This window comes from Neomonachus schauinslandi, chromosome 5 (assembly GCF_002201575.2).
Source record: "Neomonachus schauinslandi chromosome 5, ASM220157v2, whole genome shotgun sequence".
Lineage (NCBI taxonomy): Eukaryota > Metazoa > Chordata > Mammalia > Carnivora > Phocidae > Neomonachus > Neomonachus schauinslandi.
The window spans coordinates 151,803,141-151,823,491 of NC_058407.1; the positions used below are offsets into that span (position 1 = coordinate 151,803,141).

At 44.5% G+C, this 20,351-nt stretch overlaps 1 protein-coding gene across 2 annotated transcripts in view; it reads left to right on the forward strand.

The window, feature by feature from the left end:
- The window catches only part of TMC5 (transmembrane channel like 5), a 49,003-nt gene extending 31,549 nt beyond the window's left edge, over positions 1-17,454 (forward strand). For both annotated transcript variants that reach the window (XM_021698103.2, XM_021698105.2), the window contains 9 exons: positions 625-722; positions 2,523-2,618; positions 5,447-5,522; positions 5,704-5,837; positions 8,032-8,205; positions 9,871-9,949; positions 15,072-15,176; positions 16,351-16,393; positions 17,144-17,454. In XM_021698103.2, coding sequence (XP_021553778.1) covers positions 625-722; positions 2,523-2,618; positions 5,447-5,522; positions 5,704-5,837; positions 8,032-8,205; positions 9,871-9,949; positions 15,072-15,176; positions 16,351-16,393; positions 17,144-17,190 — 852 coding nt within the window. In that variant the 3' untranslated portion in view covers positions 17,191-17,454. The remainder of the gene's footprint in view (positions 1-624; positions 723-2,522; positions 2,619-5,446; positions 5,523-5,703; positions 5,838-8,031; positions 8,206-9,870; positions 9,950-15,071; positions 15,177-16,350; positions 16,394-17,143) is intronic.
- The last annotated feature ends 2,897 nt before the right edge of the window (positions 17,455-20,351 follow it).

The following is a 20,351-nucleotide window of genomic DNA, read 5'->3' on the forward strand; positions in this document are numbered from 1 at the left end:
TCTTTCTTTTTTTTTTTTTAAGATTTTATTTATTTATTTGACGGGGGGGGAGCACAAGCAGGGGGAGCAGCAGGCAGAGGGAGAGGCAGACTCCCCACTGAGCAGGGAGCTGGATGTGGGGCTCGATCCCAGGACCCTGGGATCATGACCTGAGCTGAAGGCAGCCGCCTAACGACTGAGCCCCCCAGGCGCCCCCCTAGGGCACTTTCTTAGTCAGGCAGATATTAATGAATTTTCATGAGGTTAATAAAACGAGTGAAGGCATTATTGCCATCAATGCGTTCTGCTCTCCCTGGCTGAGAAATGGGACCCAGAGGGCATAGGACAGGGATGAAAAGTTTTAAGAGGAGAGATAATGAGAAGGGAAAGTTTGGGGTACATGTGGGGGACAAGACTTACCGGGGGAAGAAGGGGCACAGAAAGGGAATAAACACCCTTGAAAACAAACTCAACAAGTTAATGGTGCATCTCTGCCCAGAGTGGGTCTGCTTTTCTGCGCACACAAGGACTCGGTCAGACCGAGCCACCAGCCATGTCCTGATGAGTGCAGGATGCCAGGAACAGATGGAAATTGAGCAAGAAGCAAAGCCGCTTCGCATCTCCTGACTCTTGTTTGCCTTTCAGTGTTGGGAAACCCTCATTGGCCAGGAAATCTACCGACTCCTTCTGATGGATTTTGTGTTCTCTTTAGCTGATTCCTTCCTGGGCGAGTTCCTGAGGAGGTAAATATTTGTCAGCCTTGAGTAATTAATACCTGATGTTGGAACCAGAGCCATAGTCTTGGCTGAGCAGGAAGTATGGGTATCCTTTATACTTATATACTTAGTACATAAGTATCCCTTATATACTTTAGTGTGCACTGTTAGAAGTCTGCCTTTCATTCTTTGGGATACTGATTCTTTCTGAATTAACTGATATTTCACTTTTATCTGACAGTCCTGTTGTCCAAGTTCATTTGGTTCAGCTAGCCCTTTACAACCTTCTCTGGAAAAAAAAAAAAGGGCTAGAAATAAAACATAGAAACTGAAAGTCATTTGAGAACTTTCCACCATAGATAATTTTTTTTTTAAGATTTTTTATTTATTTATTTGACAGAGAGACACAGTGAGAGAGGGAACACAAACAGGGGGAGCGGGAGAGGGAGATGCAGGCTTCCCGTGCAGCAGGGAGCCCGATGCGGGGCTCGATCCCAGGACCCTGGGATCATGACCTGAGCCGAAGGCAGACGCTTAACGACTGAGCCACCCAGGCGCCCCTCCACCATAGATAATTTTATCCTTCCAGATTTTTCTGTGCACATACTGCTTTGTGTATGTGTGTGTGTATTATATAATTTCAAAGACAAAAATGGGGTCACAATGAAAATCACTGTGGTGTGTGCTCTTATTAATCTTAAAACTCTGCTGTGGTATCTTTCCCTAACAGTACATCTAGATTTATGTCATGATTCATTTAATTGAATTTGATTATTATGGTGATTGTTATTTCAGATGCCAGGTATACAGAATTGAGGCAGTGTAATCATTGACCCATATATAATCCTCTTTTATTGATTTATTCATTTATTTGTTAATAATATGCCGAGCATCTCGTTCCTTATAGACACACGTTTCTTCGAGCTGCCCCCATGATAAGATGGCATAACATAAAGATTGCATGCCCAATCTCCTCACTCAGTCTGCCCAAACTCACTTTCATTACAGCCTCTGTTCAGGGTCTGGACGTAAAGGTGGGGAGGTTTTTTTGTTTTTGTTTTTTTCATGGCAATTTTTTTTTTTAATTGGCATCCTCCCTGTATGAAGAATTCAGAGTGGTCTCAAGTTTCCTCAGAATAAATGGAGACCTTGGCTTCCTCTTGTGGATTTAGAAAACAGGCAAGCACTATTAATCCAATAGCAGTAACCAGAAATGGAAAAATGTTCAGTTTATTTGGGTTCAGAGGTTCTGAATTTATCTGGTCCCTGAGAAAAAGGTTGAATAAGCAAAGAGTGGTATAAATGAGATAATAGAATAATTTTAATAGTGATCTCATTTAAATAATATCTATTGTTAACTTATAATTAACTATTTAAATAACAGGAGGGATAACTTAAATAATGTTCTCTAGAATTTTTCTTTTTTTTAGAAAGAGGGGCAGAGGGAGAGGGAGAGAGAGAATCTTAAGCAGGATCCATGCCCAGCATGGAGCCTGATGCGGGGCTCAATCTCACAACCCTGAGATTTTTACCTGAGCCGAAATCGGGAGTCAGATGCTTAACCTGAGCCACCCAGGCACCCCTCTAGAATTTTTTTTAAACCACTTCAGCAGTACCTCTATTCAAATGCATTGTATTAATTCCATTTCCCTCAATTGCTTCAATTATTTCTTTGAAAATATGCTTGTACTTGGAACCTTTCAAACATTTGCAAGGGAACTTAGGACTTTATTCCAAACTGGTGAGGCTCTACTTTGTTGATTGTGGGGAATCTTTTGAAGGAGAGAGTTGATGATTTGGGTACTAAACTCAGTGATGTTTTCACAGACTCATTGGAATGCAGTTTATCACAAGCCTTGGCTTACAAGAGTTTGACATTGCCAGGAACGTCCTGGAACTGATCTATGCACAAACTCTGGTGTGGTAAGTTTTGAAAATCTTCAGACTGACTCAGAAATATTTTGTAAGTGGGGATATTGTGGGTATTGTTACCTTTATGAGCACTTTTAAAAAAAACTGTGGTAGGAAAATGCATCATATAATAATCATCTGAACCTTTTCTAAATGTACAGTTGAGTTGTGTCTATTCACATAGCTGTGCAACAGATCTCCAGAACTCTTTTCATCTTGCAAAGCGGAAACTCCCTACCCATCAGGCAAGAACTCCCCAGTTCCCCCTTCCCCAGCCCCTGGCAACCAGCACTCTATTTTCTGTCTCTGTGAGTTTGACTACTCTAGATACATTATGTCAGTGGAATCATACGGAATTTATCTTTTTGTGCCTGGCTTATTTCACTTAGCATAATGTTCTTCGGGTTCTACATATTGTAGCATACATCAGTACTTTCTTCCTTTGTAAGAGTGAATAATATCCCATTGTATGGATATACCACATTTTGTTTATCCATTCATCCATGGAGGGACCTTTGGGTTGCTTCTACCTCTTGGTTACTGTGAATAATGCTGCTATGATTATGGGTATGCAAATGTCTCTTTGAGACCCTGCTTTCAATTCAATCTTATGGCACATATGAACACTCTTAGATTGTTTAATTAAATGATGTTCATAGATCAGCTGATGTGATAATAACAATATATTTCCATTTATCGAGTGCTTACTTTGGCTGGGTTTTTGAACCCTAGACACCAAGTGCTCATACTACTGATCACTTGCTGAAGGTTCCAAAGGGAAATGTTAGCCATGAGCGGGGGGAAAAGTTCCAATCAGAGGTGGCCATTATTACTTCTGGGCCTTTACGGTTTGCGTTAATAAACTGTAAATAAGCACAACTGAAAACCCATGTATCCTTTCCTTTCTCCACGGCAATTATAGATTTAACCTCTGTGCTTTTTAGGAGAAGATTGCCTTTGCTCATGAGCTTTAAAAGAAGATAAGGGAAAGGTGCCTGGGTGGCTCAGTTGGTGGAGCATCCAGCTTTTGGTTTCAGCCCAGGTCATGATCTCGGGGTCGTGAGATGGAGCCCTTGTCGGCTCCGTGCTGGGTGTGGAGCCTGCTTGGCATTCTGTCTCTGCCCCTCCCTTGCTCACTCTCTCTTTCTTTCTCTCTCTATAACAAAAAAGAAGACAACAGAAAGGGAGTGTATGTTAGGGACAATGGTAGAGATGAGGTGAGGTAAGTGTCTTTTGCACACCAGCTTGTCTATTTTTTGGCATGTCTACATATCACCTGTACTGGTTTTATTTTATTTTATTTATTTTTTAAAGATTTTATTTATTCATTTGACAGAGAGAGACACAGCGAGAGAGGGAACACAAGCAGGGAGAGTGGGAGAGGGAGCGAGAGAAGCAGGCTTCCCACTGAGCAGGGAGCCCGATGCGGGGCTCGATCCCAGGGCCCCAGGATCATGACCTGAGCTGAAGACAGACACTTAACCGACTGAGCCCCCCAGGCACCCCGGAGAGAATGACTTTTTTTTTTTTTTAAGATTTTATTCATTTATTTGACAGAGAGAGACACAGCGAGAGAGGGAACACAAGCAGGGGGAGTGGGAGAGGGAGCGAGAGAAGCAGGCTTCCCGCTGAGCAGGGAGCCCGATGCGGGGCTCGATCCCAGGACCCTGGGACCACGACCTGAGCCAAAGGCAAACGTTTAACCGACTGAGCGACCCAGATGCCCCTAAATACATTGTTAAAGGAGTCTTTATTTTACAACCATGAATGGAAAACCTGTGTCATTTGAGAGAAACTTCAAATAACTTGAAAAGTAAATCAAACCAGGGCACCTGTCTGGCTCAGTTGGTAGAGCATCTGACTCTTGATCTCAGTGTAGTAGGTTCTCTGGCGTAGAGATCACTTAAAGAAAAATGTCAGTCACTTTAAAAAATAAAATAAAACCAAGCCTATCACAAACAGTCAAATTCTAGCTGGGTGCTCCTGTCTGCCAAGGTTCTCAGTTTAAAGCTTGTCCCCACCCTTTCTTTTAGGAGAAAAAGGGAGGTTGGCAAGTGTTAAACCCACCAAAGTGAGATTTTCTTCTCTTGGAAATCTCTTCTCAGGAGTGTTAGGGAGAATTGAGGGGAACGTCCTTCTCATGTGTAACCCAGTGTCCCTGCAGGATCTCAGACCTTCTTTACTGCCATGGAGGGAGGAGAGGGACATGTCCCACATTCGGGACACCTAGGTTAGGGCTTGCTGAAGGCCATTTGGTGGTATGTGGGTGGTACTTTCTGCAAAATCTCTTTTCCAAAGCTGGGAAGAGAGCAGCTGAGGATCCTGGGTATGGTGGGGATTTTCCTGGTTTGCAAGGGGACAGAGCACTCTCCCTCTGTATTTGTTTGTTAGGGTTGCCATAACAGAGTACCACAGGCGGGGTGGCTTAACAACATTTCCTCACGATTCTGGACGCCAGAAGTCCAAGATCAAGGTGTTCAAGGGTTGGTTTCTTCTGAGACCTCTGTGCTTGGCCTGTAGATGGCACCTTCTCCCAGTGTCCTCACATGGTTCCTCTGTGTGTATCTGTGTCCTAATCTCTTCTTTGAAGGACACTAGTCAGATTGTATTAGGGCCCACCCTAGTGATCTCACTGTACCTTAATTAACTCTTTAAAGGCCCTATCTCCAAATATAATCACATTCCGAGGTATTAGGGGTTAGGACTCCAGCGTATGCATTTTGGAAAAACATGGTTCACCCCTTAACACCCTCTTTCCCTTCCCTGCACACCCTGTATCTGCCCCCGCTCCCCACTCTGCGTGTCTCCCCCTGACCTCTGACACTCTTTCTCCCTCATAGGATTGGAACCTTCTTCTGCCCTCTGCTGCCCTTTATCCAAATGATTACTCTTTTCATCATGTTTTACGTCAAAAATGTGAGTCAGTCTGAAGTTGGAATCGATTAGCCTCTCTCAGTCCCATGTGACCCCGTGGTGGTTGGAATTGTGTTGGGGGTGGCGGGGGGTGGTGCCGGGAAGGGGGTCAGGAAGCTGGTGCCTGGCTGGGGTCCCTGCTTCTCTGACCACAGATGGGAGGTGGCTGTTTCTCTCTCTTCAGATCAGCCTGATGATGAATTTCCAGCCTCCCAGCAAAGCCTGGCGAGCCTCACAGATGATGACATTCTTCATCTTCTTGCTCTTTTTCCCATCCTTCACCGGGGTCTTGTGCACCCTAGCCATCACCATTTGGAGGTAGGAGATAGTGGCCTTGTGGTGAGGTCTTAGAGATGGGGTGGGTGAGTGTTTTAACATGTCGGCTTTATTATTATTAAGGTATGGTGAGGCCAGCAGATCAGAAGGTGAATGCTGTTGAAAGATGATCTGTTGTTCTCAGACCCCAGTAGAAGTGGTGGTGGCGGGTGGGAAATACCACACCACGGAGGGCCACATGAGGAAGCCCCAGGGTTGGTCAGGACGCAGAGGGAGTGAGGAGAAAATGTGAGCAAGAGCCTTTATTGTGGTTTCGGTGGGAAGGAAAGAGCAAGGCGGGGTAGGCAGGTTTAGGATTGGCTAATTGGAACAATTTCAGTGGGTTTTGAGGTAAAGGGGCTGACTGGAGTTGTCTGGTACCTGGCTCTGGGGTGATCAGGGCAGGGGGATAGTGACCCTGAGTGTGAGAGCCTGATAGAGTAGGTGGAGGGTGGGATATGGGCTCTGGATCAAGGGCTATCTCTCCAGGGTCAATAAGACCCCAGATGTCAAAACATCAGAGTGAGAAGACAATGCTTAGTACATTGTTTAACCCAAGTTCCCTTGGAAATCAGCAGACAAAACAACCAAGGGAGGGAGTAGCTCTTGGTTCGGTCACCACCCATCAGGAGACTTGGCACAGCTTCCTCACTTCCTGGAAGGACTGCAACTTCCCAGAATGGGGACAGAACTTGAGCGAAATGAACGGAAATGCCCTGCTTGAGCTGGTTCCCTCCTAACTCTCCAACCTCAGCCCACTTTGGCTCCACCTTCCTTCATCCTCATGGCTCTTGCTTCACGCCTGGGACCCTGTGAGCCTCTCCTGACACAGGGTGGAGTCCTCTGAAGTGTTCTCCCGACTCCCTTTGCTTGGTGGCCTTCTGCCCGCCCTCTGGTTCTTGGCTCAGAAGTGACCCTGCTTATCTATGTCAGTTCCACCTCTTGTCTCTTCATTCCATCGCTCATGGTCAGAGATGCCTTCATTTGGATCTTTGTTTAATCATTACTCATTAGTTGTTCATCTTTCTTTTTTTTCATAGTTGATTTTTTTATTTTTTAAAAGATTTATTTATTTATTTGAGAGAGAGAGAGAGAGAGAGAGCACACGAGCAGGGGGAGGGGCAGAGGGATAGGGAGAAACAGACTCCCCGTTGAGCAGGGAGCTTGATGCGGGGCTCGATCCCAGGACCCTGGGATCATGACCTGAGCTGAAGGCAGACTGCTCAACCGACTGAGCCACCCAGGTTTCCCTAGTTGTCCATCTTTCTTACTAAAATGTAAACCCGAGAGGGCAGAGTCCATGTCTGTCTTGTTTACTATGGAATCCCCAAGGCTTAGTATCTAGCACAGCACCTCGTACAGGTGCAGTAAACTTTTATAGAATGAATGAGTGAATGAATGAATGAATGAACGAACGAACAAAGGAGTTGACTTTTAGGATGTAAGCAGAACTGGAACCATCAGGAACTCAAGTGGCTTCAGGGGAGGCTCCTCTGTTTTACGATGTCTTTGTATCTCTCTTTTGTCTCTCTTCCTAACCAGTTCCTAGTTTCCCTCTAGTTTCTGCTAGTTCATAACAACTGACTACACGTGGCCACCATTGCCACAACTTCAGCTTCCACAGATCACAAGGTCCCCTCTTCATATTTCTTAGTTCAAGTTCCCCAGAAAAAGAATCTGATCACCCAGTTCATTTCTTCAAACCAGGATATCGCAGAGTTCAACGTCTGCTCTTTGGATTGGCGATCAGTAGATCCAGTGAGAAGCTGTCTGGGAGCAGGTCCTCAGAGCGTAGGTCACGAGTATAAAACATCCCAGCTGAGGCTGTGAGGGAGAGGGTTTCCTCAGGAAGGAGGGTATATGTACAGCAGACAAGAATTGCTGGTTCTAGGTCCAGAGCCCAGAAAGGACAGTTTGATTCTAGAAAAAGCTATACCTGAGTCTTGTGCTAGAGAGGTTTTTCTGTCCCTTGTTTTTTGTTTTTTTTTTTTTTTAAAGATTTTTATTTATTTTTTTATTTGAAAGAGAGAGAGAGCACAGGGGGGGGGGGAGGGTCAGAGGGAGAAGCAGACTGCCTGCTGAGCAGGGAGCCCGATGTGGGATTCGATCCCGGGACTCCACGATCATGACCTGAGCCGAAGGCAGTCCCTTAACCAACTGAGCCACCCGGGCGCCCCTCTGTCCCTTGTTTTACCAGATTGAAACCTTCAGCTGACTGTGGCCCCTTCCGAGGTCTGCCCTTCTTCATTTACTCCATCTACGGCTGGATCGACACCTTGAGTAAAAGGCCCAGCTACCTGTGGGTTGTTTGGATCTACCGGAACCTCATCGGAAGTGTGCATTTCTTTTTCATCCTCACCCTCATTGTGTTGTAAGTGGAGCACCTCGGGAACCCGGAGGGGGAAACATACCATTAACTCTGCTGGTGGATAGTCTGGGCGAGGTTTGCCAGGAAGGCAAAGGGCTACAGTGTTAGCTCAGTGTTCTGGATGCCCCTGACTTTGCCCTTGAATTTTTTAAAAAGTTACTTACTATCAACTTGTCCTAGGTTTTTTGTTTTTGTTTTCTGTGGGTTTTTTTTTTTTTTTTTTTTTTGCCTGTTTTATGAAGAAAGCAATACCTTCTGTGCCGCCTCTTAAGAAATAACATGAAAACAAAATGAAAATTTTGATTTGAGACTGCTTAGGAAAATTTTAGGTGTGATTCTTTCTGAGACTGTGATTACGTTCAAATGGGTTGGGCAGTGTTGGTACATAGGATAGCGTTCTTCCATTTCCAAATAAAAACGATCAATTTCTGACTTCTTTTTTTTTTTAAAGATTTTATTTATTTATTTGACAGAGAGAGACATAGCGAGAGAGGGAACACAAGCAGGGGGAGTGGGAGAGGGAGAAGCAGGCTTCCCGCCGAGCAGGGACCCTGGGATCATGACCTGCGCCGAAGGCAGACGCTTAATGACTGAGCCAGTTTCTGACTTCTTATGAAAAAACAGATCTGCCAAGACCCGGTTCATCTTCCTGCGTGAACAGTTGGTTGGCTAATAGCTGTCCCTCTTTAGAAGCCTAGCCCTGATAGCACTGGAAATTGCAACTCCTCAGAGAGAGAGACACAACTCAAAAGCACAGACTAGTGGAACCAGTGGATGTTGCTTATAGAGCAGCCTTTCAGGTTTGCAGGTGGAAGTGATGAGACAGAGATGGACTGACTTGCAGAGATAGGCTCCAGGCTGCACAGCCTGTGAGTGACACAGGGGCTAGAACCTGGGTGTCCTTGCTCCCGGTCATGCCCTCCCTTCCCTACACTAGGTTGCCACTAGCCTCTTTAAAATGCTGAGCTTTCCTAGGGCCTTGTTGCATCACACTTCTGATTCACTGGGGAGCTTGTTAGAGATCCAGAATCTTGGGCCCTACCCCAGACCTACAGAACCCCAGAATCTGCATTTTGACAAACTCCCAGGAAATTTGTATCACGTTGAAGTTTGAATAGCACTGGGCAGACTCACAAACTCTGGCTGCACATGAGAATCATGTGTAATCTGTAAAAATACTATTTTCTGGCCCTCTGCCAGACAACTGATTATGAGAATAATTGATCTGAGAAGAGGTCATGGAATGAGTCTTTTTTCCATCTCTCGTGATTCCATGTGCAGCCAGGTTGAGAACTATTGCTCTTTTTTTTATTATTATTATTTTTATTTACTTGAGAAAGAGCACAAGTGGGGTGGGGGGTCAGAGGGAGAAGGGAAAGCTGACTCCCCACTGAGCAGGGAGCCCGATGTGGGGCTCGATCCCAGGACCCTGAGATCATGACCCGAGCCAAAGGCAGATGCTTAACGACTGAGCCACCCAGGTGCCCCTAGAACCATTGCTGTGGTGTATTTAACCTGTAACTCATCCAGACACAACTTTTCGGGAACACTGTGGGGCCAAAATCCCCTTGCAAGCAAATATCTCGGTTTCTTTGCACTCTTTTGGAATTTGGGGCCTGCAAGACATTGGCAAAAGTGTCTGTCATTCTTTCTTTTCTTCTCTTCTAGAATCATCACCTACCTTTACTGGCAGATCACAGAGGGAAGAAAGATTATGATCAGACTGCTCCATGAACAGATTATTAATGTAAGTTCCATTAGTCCCTCTGTTATCCTCCTCCCACCATTTTTTAAAAACATTTTATAATGGAAACTTCCAGACATATTCCAAAATAGAATAGTATGATGAACCCACACCTGCCCACCACCCAGTGCCAACTACCATCAACATGTGTGTACTCTTTTTTTTTTTCCAAGATTATTTGTTTATTTATTTGAGAGAGACAGAGTGAGCATGAGTGGGGGTGGGGCAGAGGGACAGAGAGAAGCAGACTCCCCGCTGAGCAGGGAGCTCAACTTGGGGCTCGATCCCAGGACCCCGAGATCATGACCTGAACTGAAGGCAGATGCTTAACTGACTGAGCCACCCAGACGTGCCTGTATCCTCTTATCTACACTAACCGTTCACTGCAAATCTCTGGATTATTTTAAAGCAAATCCTAGACTTATATCATTTTATCTGTAAAAACTTCTATGTACCTAAGAGATATAAACTTTTAAAAAACAATCACAATACCATCATTGCACCTAAAAGAAATAATTCCTGGGGCGCCCGGGTGGCTCAGTCGTTAAGCGTCTGCCTTCGGCTCAAGTCATGATCCCAGGGTCCTAGGATCGAGCCCCGCATCGGGCTCCCTGCTCCGCAGGAAGCCTGCTTCTCCCTCTCCCACTCCCCCTGCTTGTGTTCCCTCTCTTGCTGTGTCTCTCTCTGTCAAATAAATAAAATCTTAAAAAAAAAAAAAAAAGAAAGAATTCCTTACTATTAGCTCATACGCAATCAATGGTCAAATTTCCCCGATTGTCCCATGGGGTGTCTTTTTTTTTTTTTTAAAGATTTTATTTATTTATTTGAGAGAGAGAGAATGAGAGAGAGCAAGCACATGAGAGGGGGGAGGGTCAGAGGGAGAAGCAGACTCCCTGCCGAGCAGGGAGCCCGATGCGGGACTCGATCCCGGGACTCCAGGATCATGACCTGAGCCGAAGGCAGTCGCTTAACCAACTGAGCCACCCAGGCGCCCACATGGGGTGTCTTTTTATAGTAGGGTTGTTCAAATCAGGGTCTGAGAAAGTGCCGCAGGTTGCATTTGGTCGATATGTTTCTTGTTTCTTCTCATCTGTAGTCATTCACCCCTCCTCTCTTCTCTTGCCATTTATTGTTGAAGAAACCGGGTCATTTGTCTTGTAGTTCTTACTGGATATATCTGATTTGTGGCCTTGCCGTGGTGTTTACCATGTTTATTTTTTCTTTTTATTTCCTGTACCCTGGTGATGAGATTTAAAAACCTGATTAAATCCAGATTCATCGTTTTAGCAAGAATACTTCATAGATGATGCTATGCACTTCTTACAGCATCACCTTGAGACAGAAAATGTCCAGTTGTCTATTTTTGTGTGATGTTAAAAGTAATCAGTGGGTCCATGCTTTGTTGGCCTGACCCACCCTTCATAAGGCTCTCCATCCGCCTTTCACCTGATGGATTTTGTAGCCTTTGATGAATATTGCCTAGAAGACCTACTGATTTCGTTAGAGATGACAAAATAGTGGTACTCTACTCCTAGAGATTCTTCTGCATTGATTGGCTAGAATTCTTCCATGAAAAAAGGAATTTTTGCTCGCCAACTATTTGATTACCTTGTAATACAATTTATAGAGGAAAGGCAACATAGATGCATGATTTTTCCCCCTTTATTTACCAGTTTTTGAAAGGTAACTGAGCCACCCAGTGTCTTAGTTTTCTAGGGCCTGCCATAGCAAATAACCACAAACTTGGTGGCTTGAAATAATGGAAATTTATTCTCTCACAGTTCTGGATGCCAGAAGTCCAAAATCAAGGTGTCAGCAGGGTTGGTACCTTCTGAAGCTCTGAGAGAGAATCTCCTCCATGCTTCTCCTAGCTTCTTTTGGGGTCCATGGCTCACCTGGCTGTTTCTCGGCTCAGGGCTTCCTAGCTGCTGTTTCTGCCTCCATCTTCACAAGTTCTTTTTCCCTGTGTGCCTGTTTCTCCTTATAAGAACTTGTCATTGAATTTAGGGTTCATCCTCATCCAGAAGGATCTCATCCCAGAATCTTTAATTATGTCTGCAAAGACCTCATTTCCAAACAAGGCCATGTTCACAGGTACTGGGGTTAGGATAACTTGGACATATCTTTTTAAAAGGGAGATATTAAAAAAAATAAAAAATAAATAAAAGGGAGATACTGTTAGACCTACTACACCTAGCAACCTCCAAATGTGGCCAGTGAGGATTTTAAAATTGTCCTTATGAATTCATAGATTTAAGTATACTTGGACATCTTTCAATTATAATAATTTGTTTATGCATAAATAGTCTCATCCTTTGTTAATGGAAATCCTTTTGGATTAGCTCTCGGGCTCCTTTGACATGATTCCAGAAGTCTTTTTTATTTTATTTATTTATTTTTTAAAGATTTTATTTATTTATTTCAGAGAGAGAATGAGATAGAGAGAGAGAGCATGAGACGGGGGAGGGTCAGAGGGAGAAGCAGTCTCCCCGCCGAGCAGGGAGCCCGATGCAGGACTCGATCCTGGGACTCCAGGATCATGACCTGAGCCGAAGGCAGTCGCTTAACCGACTGAGCCACCCAGGCACCCTCTTTTTTATTTTTTTAAGGATTTTATTTATGGGGCACCTGGGTGGCTCAGTCCTTAAGCGTCTGCCTTCGGCTTGGGTCGTGATCCCAGGGTCCTGGGATCGAGCCCCGCATCGGGCTCCCTGCTCAGCGGGGAACCTGCTTCTCCCTCTCCCTCTGCCTGCTTCTTCCCCTGCTTGTACACTCTCTCTCTGTCAAAAATAAATAAAATCTTGGGGCACCTGGGTGGCTCAGTCGTTAAGCGTCTGCCTTCGGCTCAGGTCATGGTCCCAGGGTCCTGGGATCGAGCCCCGCATCGGGCTCCCTGCTCAGTGGGGAGGCTGCTTCTCCCTCTCCCACTCCCCCTGCTTGTGTTCTCTCTTCCGCTGTGTCTCTCTCTATCAAATAAATAAAAAATAAGGTCTTTAAAAAAAAAGAAGCTTTAAAAAAAATAAAATAAAGATTTTATTTATTTATTTGACAGAGAGAGAGCACAAGCAGGGGAGCTGCAGAGGGAGAGGGAGAAGCAGGCTCCCCACTAAGCAGGGAGCCCCACGTGGGGCTCGATCCCAGGACCCCGGGATCATGACCCGAGCTGAAGGCATCCACTACCAACTGAGCCACCCAGGGACCCCTTATGACTCCAGAAGTCTTTGATAGCTTGCTTGCTACCTGGAAGGACAAGATGTTCCTGGCCCTTCTTGTTTATTACCTGTCGCAGAACATGAGTCAGACATTTATTCAAGGAGTTCTGGTGAAATGGTATTTAGAGACCACAGTCTGCTCATTGCTACTGGGCTGGTTCCCTTTTCTTCTAAATACTAACATAATTATGACACGAACACTTACATCTTAGAACATGAGAAAGAAGCAGGATTCCCCAGGGTTCTCTCTGCTTGAATCTTTGGGGTTTCAGATCACGTGGGTTGGTCCTTTATATGGTGTAAAGAAAGGGCATGGATTAATTATGTTCTTTCTCCTGCCTGTCCCTGCAAGCATGGCCTGTATTTTTCTGATGCAGCACTTTGAATATTTTGGGCAAGTCTTAAGAAGATCTTAACAGGGGAGGGTTTTGATTTTAAAACCTTCTCTTGTAAGGGCACTGCCAAGTAAACTGGGGAGGAATTTAGATGGCATCATTTCAGCGAGGCACCAGAAGCATCTCCAGGCCTTTGTGCTTGCAATTCTTGCCCAGAGGATGGACCACAAAGACAGGCCCATTGCTAAGAGGCTAGGAATAGGCTCAGTAACAATCCTTCTCAAAGTATGATCACCTACATTGGAAACTCTTGGATGCTTATTAAAAATGCAAATTCCTATTACCCTGATCTCCAGCCAGTAATGGCAACAGATGACATTTGTTGAGCACTTACATGATGCCTGGTATGTGCTAAATAATGAAAAAAATTTCTCATTTAACTTTTATTACTCTCTCTGGGGTGTATACATCTTTAATCCCTATTTTAAAATAAAGGAAACTGAGGCTTACAGAGTGAAGTGACCTGCCCCAAGTCACAGGGCTAGTAAGTGGTGGAATTTGAACTGGGCAAGTCCAAAGTTTGTACTCTTAACTACCATGCAGCTTTGCCTCCCTGAGTCAAGATCTTTTGGATAAATCCTAGGAGTCCGATTTTTTGCAAGCTCTCCAGGTAATTCTAATTGGCACTAGAGTATGGAAACAGAGGCTAGACACCAGCAATTTTCAAACAAGTTGGTTATATCCAAGACAGCTAGCAGACTCGTTTAAAATGCCAATTCCCAAGGATAGCTCTTCCTTGCAGAATTCTAGTCAATAAATGTAGAAGGAATAAGGGAAATAGAAAATTATTATGAAGCATATACCACAGCAATAATTGTTGGATGCTCAATAATTGTTGGGTGAAAGTTTGAGGAGAAACAAGGGCATGGGAAATGGGATTGATCTAGACTGGCCAGACCATCAGTGGTGCTTGCTAGCCCACTTCAATACTGGTGGAATATTCCACCCTCCCATCTGCAGCAGATTCACAGGTAAGTGATTCATGCTCCTGGGGAAGACATACCCCCTTACTCAGTTTCCCTTCCCAATTTGAGAATTCTTTATCTGGGTCTACTCCATTGACACTGATAACTTTGACAAGTGCAATATGTTTCATGTCCCTAGATGCAGAGCTGTAAGCTTTGACATGCTCAGTGAGAGGACACGGCAACAATGCTGGGTGCCCAGACAGGGTTCTGAGACAGAGGGCATGCCAAGAAGGGGGCTACTATACACCATTTGTCCTGGGCCTGGGCTCAGGTCATGATCTCAGGGTCATGAGATCGAGCCCTACATCGAGCTCTGTGCTCACTGCGGAGTCTACTTAAGACTCTCTCTCCCTCTGCCCTTCCCCCACTGCCCTCAGATAAATAAAAAAATCTTAAAAAAAAAAAAAAAGAAAACAAACACAGTGGCAGTCTATCCTGTGTCTGGGACCCTACCTGCCTAGAAAAAATCAACCTTCTTTCCATCATTTGCTTCTTGACCTCACACCATCTTCCATGTTTTTGTTCTTGTTTTTGTTTTCCTTCTTGGCAGGAGGGCAAAGATAAAATGTTCCTGATAGAAAAGTTGACCAAGCTGCAGGATATGGAGAAGAGAACAAACACCACCTCGTTCACAATAGAAAGGAGAGATGTAGAGGTGAGACAGGAGGTCGCCTTGGGGTCTTTGTGACACAGACTTGCCTCCTCATGAAATGTACGCCAGAAAACTAGAATAACATAAGGGCACTTCACTTTCTATGTTTAAACATTTCTGTATTTTTTTATTCAACGAATAATATTTATTCAACCCTTATGCTGACCCTTGTTCTTGGTGCTGGGGTTATGGTGAAGGCCCTCATGGGGCTTGGATGCATCTTTTGTATAATCCAATCATCCAGAAGTACATCCCACAGAGAAGGAAAGTACCCTGAAATCTTACCCCACTGTGTTAATGGTTCAGTGTAGACTCTTCCAGATCTTTTCCCCTAGGCATCTGCAAATATACATGCATCTACTAGCACTTTTGTTTATTAATTTATTAGAAAAATGGGGCTATACTGTACACATAGTATCATAACCCCATCCCTCATCGCTTCATGCTATATTTCTGACATTGTTTCAGTCTGTACATATTTGGACATTTGGATTGTTTCCAGGTTTTTTGTTTCTAATACTAAAAACCGTAATGAAGCATTCTTGTTTTATTTTATGTGAGTATTTTTGCCACAGGGCATGCACATGATAATGTTAATAGATGTTACCATATCATACTCTTAAGAAGATTTTACCAATTTCATGCTTACCAAGAGGGTGTAAGAGGTGTCTGAAACACTGCTCTAAGTCCAAAGCCCATGCTGGCTTCCTTGGTGTCCCGGAAAATATAGATAAACAGTAAACCTACCTTAATTCACATGCCGCTATTTTTTGGAAATTAGGATCTTGTCAGAAGACAGTGCCATGCCATGCCATTTACTATCTGTGCAAATTAATACCATCAGCATGATGTAGATGAAGGATCTAGAGGCCTGACTCTAAATCCTATGCAGGCAGAGACCCTGTCTGTACCCTTCCAGCCCTGGGCCCTAATACATTACCTGGCATATTGTAGCTGCTCAGTAAATGTCTGTGAAATGAATGAATAAATTAATGGAATCACTTTCCCTAAAAGACCAAACAAAACACTTTCGCTTTGTCTGTGGCTGAGCCTTGGTTTTCATCTGTCACATCTTAATTTTAAAATGGTGGGGGCTCACAAATCCCACCAACTATGCAACAGGACCTGAGTCAAATTCTTTTCCAGTGATGAGGCCACCTGTTTTATTCCCTTTCAGCAACCAGGCCCTTTACCTGTCAGGGAACATGATGCTGCTCGTGGTGAGTAACCAAATTGGCATTGAAGGAGACCCAGTGTAACAAAGTGATATATCCCAAGGTGGAGGGTCACAACTGCTCATGCATCAGTTACTCTTTCAATTAAAAGAACCAACCCAAACTGGCTTTAGCAAAAATCCAAGAATAATTCTTTCTTGAGGCATGGCCAGAAGCTGAGACTCACAATATGTCACCAGAACCTGTTTTTTTTTTTCTGTTCCGTTCTTTTCCATGTTAGCTCCTTTCTCAAATAGGCTCTTCCTCACAATTGCAAGATGCTTTTATCAGCCTCTTGTACCTTCTCAGATTCAAGTCTAGTGGGAAAGAATGAGAGACCCAGAATTCTCAGTGTGTTCCATTGGATCTGACTGGGTGATGTACGCGAACCAATTACTGTGGCCATGAAAATGTGATTATTTCAGTGGCCAGATCGGAGATCTGTAGATAGAGGTGGTGCAACCAAACAGACCACAGGGACTGAGAATGTTCGGGAAGGGTGGCTTCCCAAGGAAAATCAGGAGCTGAAGCCAGAGGGGAATGAATACGGGGGAGGAATCAAACAAACCCATCCATCTTTTTGGGATAGCATTTACTGATGGCACCCAATGATGGGAGTTCAAGGGGAGAATATTGCAGAACCGTAACAGAAGGCGGGAGGTGTGAGAAGCCATGGGATCTTAAATTTGGTCTTTCCCTTGGAAACATGAGGCAGTGTGCATCTGGGCTGACTTCTCTTTTCCGTGTCCAACCTAGACCTGCGATTTAGGCGATCAGTTCAAGAAGAGAATTCAAAGGCGTGATGTTTATTGCGGCAGCCAGACACCAATCAAATGAAAAGACACTCGGGCCTTTCTAAGCTTCCCAGGAGGGGAATTCAAGCCATTAGCCAGGACGGGAAACTGACCCCAGTGTATATACTCAAGCAAATTTGGCCATTCCCTGCTGGTTTTTTATACCTGGATTGCTGATTTTCCAAGATAAAATATTCGGAATTTTAAAATAAAGACTATTGTAACATTTAAACTGGTTCCTAAAGACCCAGAAGAGATAACCTGGGAATTATGTATTCAGTCTTTAAGAGATGTGCATATGAATTATTGGTCCTTAGAAATCTCTACTCCCAGACCTGGCAAAGGTTTGGAAACCGGTGCTCAGACAAATGGTCCAGCCTGAATAAAAATGGGATCCTCAATCAGGGATGTGAGGCCTCTGAATTGGGGAACCTGCATTTGTTTGTGACTTTGAACTACATCTGTCCCACCCCATGTTACCCAAAGGTGAACTACAACGAGAGGTCTTATCTACAAACTTTATTGCATATCAAGTATGAGTCTTTGGGGTTGACCTGGGGTTGGTGTGGGTGTGGACGGGGACTCTACCCTTGTGAGGTTGATACATGAGTCAGCATCAAAGTCTTATGTTGAATCGAACATGGAATCAGCGGTGATGTGTGAAACATGTATGTATGTATATGTGTGTGTGGAATGAATATATATGTATGTGTGTATGTGTGTATACACACACATATGTATATAGAGCATTCTTTTTTGAAAAGTTTTTATTTATTTAAGTAATCTCTACACCCAATGTGGGGCTTGAACTCAGGACCCTGAAGTCAAGAGTGGTACGCTCTTCTGACTGAGCCAGCCAGGTGCTCCAACATAGAGTTTCTTTTGCAGATTTGGCAAATGATTCACAAGGCATGTGACTGTACTTAGAACTGAAGCATCCAGCAGAAAGGTGGAATTGACCAAATTACTCAGGGGAGAAGTCCCCTCTTGCGTAATCACTACCATGAAATGTAACTGGAACTGAATTTTGAAAACATTTAACATGTGTTTGAAACACAAGCATCCAATCAATGCTCAGTCATCGATTCACGTTTTCGTTCACTTATTTATTCGTTAGCTCATTTCATCAACTAAATTCCATCAACTGAGTTAATTTTTTTGGTGTTATCCCTGCTAGTGGTTACTAGTCGTGTTCATTCATTCATTCAACAAATACGTGCCAAGTAGTCATGAACAAGATGGTGAGCAAATCAAGACAGTCTGTGCTCTCCTGTGCTTATTGTCTAGCAGATTAATTTAGACAGGAAATTAATAATTAAATAGTAATTAATTGTAATTGTGATAGATGCTGTGAAAGAGAAGCCCAGGGGATTATGGGGAGACTTAACTTGTTGGTGGGGTCAGTGAAGGCAGCCCACTGAATTGATGCTTGAAGTGGTTTTTTTCCCCCGTGTCACCTTAACTCTGTTTTGTGCTTCATTGGCTTCTCCACTAAAATATGAACTCCTTCTGTAAGTAGCATTTTTGCTTATTTACCCTATGCTAAGGGCTTATATCTGGAATGCTTCTCCATTTGCCTCCATGGCTTGAGTCAACTCCTGCTTCTCCTGGAGCTATAAACAAAGGAGAAAGATCTAATCTGTAGGTATCACACACATTTGGATGTGAAGATGCTTTTAAAACTTGGGCTTGAGGGGCGCCTGGGTGGCTCAGTCGGGTAAATGTCTGCCTTCGGCTCAGGTCATGATCCTGGGGTCCTGGGATCAAGTCCTGCATTGGGCTCCCTGCTCAGTGGGGAGTCTGCTTCTCCCTCTCCCTCTGCCTGCCCCCCCCCTCCCCGCCCCCAGCTCGTGCTCTGTCTCTTTCAAATAAATAAAATCTTTTTAAAAAATTAACAAAACAACAACAAAAAACCCTTGAGCTTGAGATAGGGAATGTGTTGGCTTGCTAGGGCTGCTATAACCAAATACCACAGATGGGCTGGCTTAAACAACATAAATTTATTTTCCCACATTCCTGGAGGTGGGGAAGTCCAAGGTCATGGTCCTTTTCAGTGTCCACAGTTTTGGTTTCCTTCTGCTACCTCCTGGGCTTGCAGATGGCCACCTTCTTGCTGTGTCCTCTGCATGTACCTTTTTTTTTTTTGCATGTACTTTTTTTTTTTTTTAAGATTTTATTTATTTGCGAGAGAGAGAATGAGAGACAGAGAGCATGAGAGGGAGGAGGGTCAGAGGCAGAAGCAGACTCCCTGCTGAGCAGGGAGCCCGATGCGGGACTCGATCCCGGGACTCCAGGATCATGACCTGAGCCGAAGGCAGTCACTTAACCAACTGAGCCACCCAGGCGCCCCATTTTTTTGCATGTACTTTTATGTGTCCGAATTTCCTCTACTTAGAAGGACCCTGGGCAGATTGGATTAGTTCCCACCCTAATGGCTTGAATATAGCTTATTCACCTAATTAAAGGCCATATATTCAGATAATGGTTACATTTTGAGGCATTTGGGGGTTCAGATCTCCAGCATATGAATTTTGGGTCAATACAGTTCGGCTTTATAATAGGGGTTAACTCTCCCAGTCCTCTCAGGGACCCCCGTTAGGCATCAGGGTCCTCAGTGCTGGCTGCACTCAGAATCACAGGGGCAGCTGACCACCAGGCCCGAGCCCCAGTCTAGACCAACTGAGTCAGGCACCTGTGCTGCTTCTTTAAGGCTCCCTGGATGGTTTCCGTGGAAAGCCAGGGCTGAGAACTAGTGAGCCAGGGTCTAGAATACCGTATCCACGGTTTCGCTTTTTGAAGTTTCGATGACCATGGTCGGCTGCAGCCAGGAGGCAGATGATCCTCCTCCTGACCAGTTGTCAGGAGGTCACTAGTGGCCTCACGCTCCGTCACAGCGCCTACGGCCCTCACCTCACTTCATCTCATCACACAGGCATTTCATCGCCTTGCATCACGAGAAGAAGGGTGAGTACAGGACAATATTTTGAGAGAGATTACATGTACGGAACTTGTATTACAGCATATTGTTGCTGTTATTATTGTCTTACTGGGCCTGATTTCTAAATTAACCTTTAGCATAGGTATGTGTGCTAGGAAAACACATAGTATATATCAGGTTCGGTACTATCCAGGGCTTCCGGCATCCGCCCAGAGATAAGGGGGCACTGCTG